The 5,590-nt window shown below is 40.6% G+C and overlaps 1 gene segment (V, D, J or C); it reads left to right on the top strand.

Moving 5' to 3' along the window:
- The first annotated feature begins 5,020 nt into the window (after positions 1-5,020).
- On the top strand, positions 5,021-5,590 carry LOC116913224. The segment is given in 2 exon segments: positions 5,021-5,072; positions 5,232-5,590. Coding segments are annotated over 2 exon segments (411 nt in total).

The following is a 5,590-nucleotide window of genomic DNA, read 5'->3' as shown; positions in this document are numbered from 1 at the left end:
CTCCTCCTCTTCCACAGAATTCACTTGAGTTCTGCCTATTTTTTTGTCTCCAGGGTCTCAGCATCTGTTTCCATCGGTTGCTGGATGAAGCCTCTCTGATGGTGATTATGCCAGGTTCCTGTCTATGAGTATAGTAGAATATCATTAGGAATAATTCCCTTATTTTTTTTTTCTGACAAGTTTTGGTTCTGTCCTAGGTCCCTGGGCCATCCAGCTTCTGGTTTCTGATCCTCCATGCAGTGTCTTGGGTGGGCTTTTCTTCATGGCATGGGTCTCAAGCTGGACTAATTATTGTTTAGCCACCCCCACAGTGTTGTGCCACCTTCACCCCAGTACATCATGCTGGCAGGACAAATTGTAGGTTGAAGGTTTTGTAGCTGGGTTGATGACCCTATTCCTCCATTAGAAGTCTTGCATGGTTATAGGAGATAGCTGGTTCAGGCTCTGTATGCCCCATGACTAGGAGTTTTAGCTAGGGTCACCCTAATAGTTTCCTGGGAGTTCCCATTGCTCTAGGTTTCTACTCTCCTGCCCCCGAATTGCATTTCAATTTCAGTTGTCTCCCAATACTCTTCCCCCCCTAACTCTCCCAATCTGATCGCTTCTGTTCCTGTCTCCACCCACTACCAGATTATGTGAAATTCTATTTCTCCTTCCCAGGGAGAGCTATGGATCCCCCATTGAGCCTTATACTTATCTTCTCTAGGGCTGGGGATTGTGGTATCATTATCCTTTAGAGTTAATATCCACTTATAAGTGAGTGCATAGTATGTTTGTATTTCTGGGTCTGGGTTACCTCACTCAGGATGATATTTTCTAGTTCCATCAATTTGCCTAAAATTTTCATGATGTTATTGTTTTTACTAGCTGAGTAATGAACCCCCATTGATTGTTGGGGGGAGGGTGGTAATGGGGGGAGGATGGGGAGGGGAAGCCCATATAGAAGTGGAGGGGAAGGGGTTAGGGGGATGTTGGCCTGGAAACCAGGAAGGGGAATAACAATTGAAATGTAAATAAGAAATACTCAAGTTAATAAAGATAAAAAAATTGAGTAATACTCCATTGTGTAAATGAACCACATTTTCTTTATCCAGTCTTTGCTTGAGGGGCATATAGGTTGATTCCAGTTTCTGGCTATTATGAATAAAGGTTATATGAACATAGTTTAGCAAGTGTTCTTGTGATAGGATGGAGCATCATCCTGGGTATATGCGCAGGAATGGTCTTGAAGTAGATCTGTACCAAGTTTTCTGAGAAACCACCATAATGACTTCCACCACATTGGCTGTACAAGTTTGCCCTCCCACCAGCAGTGGAGGAGTGCTGTTCTTTTTCCATATCCTCTCCTGCATGTGCTGTCCCTAATGTTTTTGATTTTAGCCATCTGAGAGTTGTAAGATGTAATCTCAGAGTTGTTTTGATTTGCATTTCCCTAATTGCTAAGAATGTTGAACATTTCTTCTCAGCCATTTTGAGATTCCTTTGTTGAGAATTCTCTGTTTAGGTCTGTACCTCACTGTTTTACTGGATTATTATTTTTTAATATCTAGTTTCTTGAGTTTGATGTTGGCTTGCTGTATATTGACTGTATTATGTGTAGGTATACATCTTGTATCACTGTTCTCTCCAAAGCTTTTATCATGAAGGGGCATTGGATTTTTGTCAAAGACTTTTGCAGCATCTAATGAGATGATCATTTTTTTTTTAATTTTTGTCTTGTTTGTTAATATGGTAGGTTACATGGGCAGATTCTTGTGTGTATAGTCATCCCTGCACATCTGGGATGGAGCTTACTCAGTCATGTTGGATGATCTTTTTGCATTGCATTTGGATTTTTTTTTTTTTTTTTTTTCCCGGAGCTGGGGACCGAACCCAGGGCCTTATGCTTGCTAGGCAAGCGCTCTACCACTGAGCTAAATCCCCAACCCTGTTGGATTTGTTTTGAAATATTTTATTCAGTATTTTTGCATCGATGTTCATGAAAAAAGATTGATTTGTAATTTCTTTCTTTGTGGAGTCTTCGTGTGGTTTGTGTATCAGGGTGACTGTGGCCTCATAAAATGAATTTGGTAATGTTCCTTCTCTTTCTATTTTGTGAAATAATTTGAGGAGTATTAGTATTATTTCTTCTTTATAAGTCTGGTAGAATTGTGCCTTAAAATTCTCTGGCCCTTGGCTACTTTTGTTTGGGAGACTTTTAATGACTGCTTCTATTTCCTTAGAGGTGATAGGTCTATTTAAAATTGTTTATCTGATCTTGATTTAACTTCAGTAAGTGGTATCTATCAAGGGAACTGTAAGTTTCTTTTATTTTCCAATTTTGAGGAATACAGGTTAGTCTGGATAAGGGTTTGCCTGTCATGTTGACTTTCTCAAAGAACCAACTTTATTTCATTGATTCTTTGTATCATTCTTTTTTGTTGATTTCATCCCTGAGTTTGATTATTTCCTGACCTTCACTCCTCTTGGTGCGTTTGCTTCTTTTTGTTTGAGAGATCTCAGGTCTGTTTGAGCTAAAATGTCTGTTAGCTCTATTATTTCTCTGTTTAATTTTTGTTTGTAATTGACCTATATATTAGTTAGAGTATTGAATCCTCCCACTCTTAAAAATTCAATGTGTGATTTAAACTTTAGTAATGTTTCTTTTGTAAATGTGGGTGTCCTTGCACTTGGGACTCAGGTATTCAGAATAGAGGTGTTATTTTGATGGATTTTTTTCTTTTGATGAGATTTTCCTCCCTATCTCTTTTGATTAATTTTGGTTTAAGTCTATTTTGTTAGATATTAGAATGGCTACACTGGCTTGCTTCTTGGTTTGTTTGAAAATCTTATCTATCACTTAACTCTTATAGGTAATGTTTATCATTGATGTTAAGATGTATTTATTATATGCAGGAAGAAGATGGATCCTGTATTCATGTTCGTTCTGTTAGCTTGTGTCTTTTTATTGGGAAATTGAGTCCATTGAAATTGAGAGATATCAATGACCAAACAATTGTTAATTACTGTTATTTTAGTATAGTTTTTGTTGGTTTTGTGTGTGTGTGTGTGTGTCTCTGTGTGTGTGTGTTTCCCTTCTTTTAGTTTTGATGGTGTGAGATTATTGTGTTTTCTTGGCTGTAGTTAACCTTCTTGAGTTGGAGTTTTCCTTCTAGTACCTTTCTATGGGGCTGGATTTGTGGACTGATATTGTTTAAATTTGGCTTTGTCATGGAATATGTTGTTTTCTCCTTCTATGATGATTGATACTTTTGCTGGATACACTAGTATGCACTGGAATCTGTGGTCACTTATAGTCTGCAGGACTCTAAATGTCTGACCAGGCCTTTGTGGTTTAGTGTTTTCATTGAGAAGTTGGGTATAATTCTAATAGGTCTGCCTTCATATTACTTCCTCTTTTCCCACTTATAACTTTAATATTCTTTCATTGTTCTGAATATTTAGTGTTTTGATTATTATGTAGTGAGGGGACTTCTTTTTCTGGTCTCATCTATTTGATGTTTTTATAAACCTTTTGTACTTTTATAGGCATATCCTTCTTTAGGTTATGAAAATTTCTTCTATTTTTTTGATGAAAATATGTATGTAGTCCATCATTGTGGAAACTCATGACAGGAATTGATTGGGAGACCACATAGGAGTTCTGCTTACTGGCTTTCTCCTCATGGCTTGCACATTAATGTGGTTTCTTATACAACCCACTACTACCTGCCAAGTGGTGGTACCATCCACAGTGAGTTGGGCTCTCCCACATCTGGACGTGCCTCAAGATTTGCAGGCCTGCCAGTCTGACAAAGGTAATTTTCTCAATTGAAATTCTCTCTCCCAAATGACTATGGCTTGGTTTGTTGATAAAAAACTAACCCACAGTAACTACCTTGTATTTCCAAGTGGTGGTCCCATCCTCCCTCCATCCCCAACAATCTAGTGAGTGGGGTTCAGTCTTCAGGACACACATCTGGACATGCCTACTAGGATATTCAGATTGAGGTCAGGCCTGTCCAGTCTGAGTCCCAAACTCTGGGCTTATTTTTTCATATGGGGTGAGCCCCTTCAAGCTCTTCAGTTCTCTGATTCCCCAAAATGTTCAGTGGTTTGCTGCTGGCATTGGCTTGTATTTGCTGTATTCTGGCTGTGTTGATAAAACTTCTTTGCTTCATCCATCTTGTCCAGTATGGAGCCCACAGGCTCTGAATGGGTGTTCCTTCTGTGTCTGTTTTGCTTTTATTAAAGGACGGCCCACAACACTGCCTATCTCCTGGGATTGGGGAAAACATCAAAAATTGAAGGAGCAAAGCCTGTGGTATCACGTATATGACATACTTTGTGAGTCTCTGTCCCGTTGTCCAATATTTGTGCTTACATTCTTTCCATAGGTGTTTTCTTCTGTGAGAGCTGAATAAAGATGATCTGGCACCCAGCTGGTTGCTATTGTTACAATCTAAAAGTAGAAGGCTGAGGGGGAAGACTTACTTTCATTCGCTTTGTAGACTAATTGATACCAGTTCCCTGATTTCAAACAGGCAAATCCTGTTGTCCAATAAACATGGGAAACTCCCAGCTTTCCTGAACGATCTCGGCAGTGTGCAGAGAACATGCAACATAATTCTGTACTTTTATCTTTTCACCACGTTTGCTGTCTGTTACGTGATGCCAATTTTGATATTGGATGCGCTTGGAACTTATTTCATTGACTTACTATTTGGTGTGTCTGAATGTTCGGGAGGTACAGGCTCAAAGAGGACTGGAGTCTCTGGTGCAGCAGAAAGGAGCTGTCCACAAGGTGGCAGAGCATCTCCACTCCTGCAAACTCACAAAGGCTTTTTTTTTTTTTTTTTTTTTTTTTTTTTTTTTTTTTTTTTTTTTGGTTGTTGCCTTCTGTAAGAGCAGCCTGCAGACAGTCAGCAGCAGCCTTCTGTGCAGACGGCTGAAGAAGCCTCAGTGCTGTGGAGGACAGAGGAAGTGAGCTGATCACAGAAGCATCTTGTCTGGCTGGAGGCCACAGTCCGGAGGGAGAGCAATGAAGACACTGACTGGACCTTTGTTCCTGTGCTTCTGTCTGCAGCTGAACTGTGAGTGAGAGCTTTGGGGGAACAAGGTGTTTGTCAGTGTTCATTAAAAGTCTGTGGAGAAGACTGGCCTTTTCCAGATGTTCTGAAATCACTGGAGGAAGGAAAGCAATGTCTGGAGAATGGCAGCCTCATGGTCTCCCGCTCTTTCCTTTTGCACAGGTGTGAGCAGAGGGGAGCAGGTGGAGCAGCGCCCGTCTCACCTGAGTGTCCGGGAGGGAGACAGTGCCGCTATCGTCTGCACCTACACAGACAGTAACAATGATTATTTCTTTTGGTACAAACAAGAGCTGGGGGCAGGTCTCCAGTTGCTTATGCGTGTTCTTTCAAATGTGGACAGAAAAGAAGGACAAGGACTCACTGTCCTACTGAACAAGAAAGACAAACATCTATCACTGAATATCACAGCTGCCCATCACGGGGACTCAGCCATGTACTTCTGTGCAGTTAGGCACAGTGCTCCCCACGCACCTGCTGCCCGCGCACAAATCCTGCACGGGGATAAGAGGAAGCAACTTTAA

The sequence above is a fragment of the Rattus rattus genome, chromosome 12 (assembly GCF_011064425.1).
Source record: "Rattus rattus isolate New Zealand chromosome 12, Rrattus_CSIRO_v1, whole genome shotgun sequence".
Classification (NCBI taxonomy): domain Eukaryota; kingdom Metazoa; phylum Chordata; class Mammalia; order Rodentia; family Muridae; genus Rattus; species Rattus rattus.
Note: the sequence above shows the minus strand (reverse complement) of the source record. Positions and strands in the feature narration are given on the sequence as shown.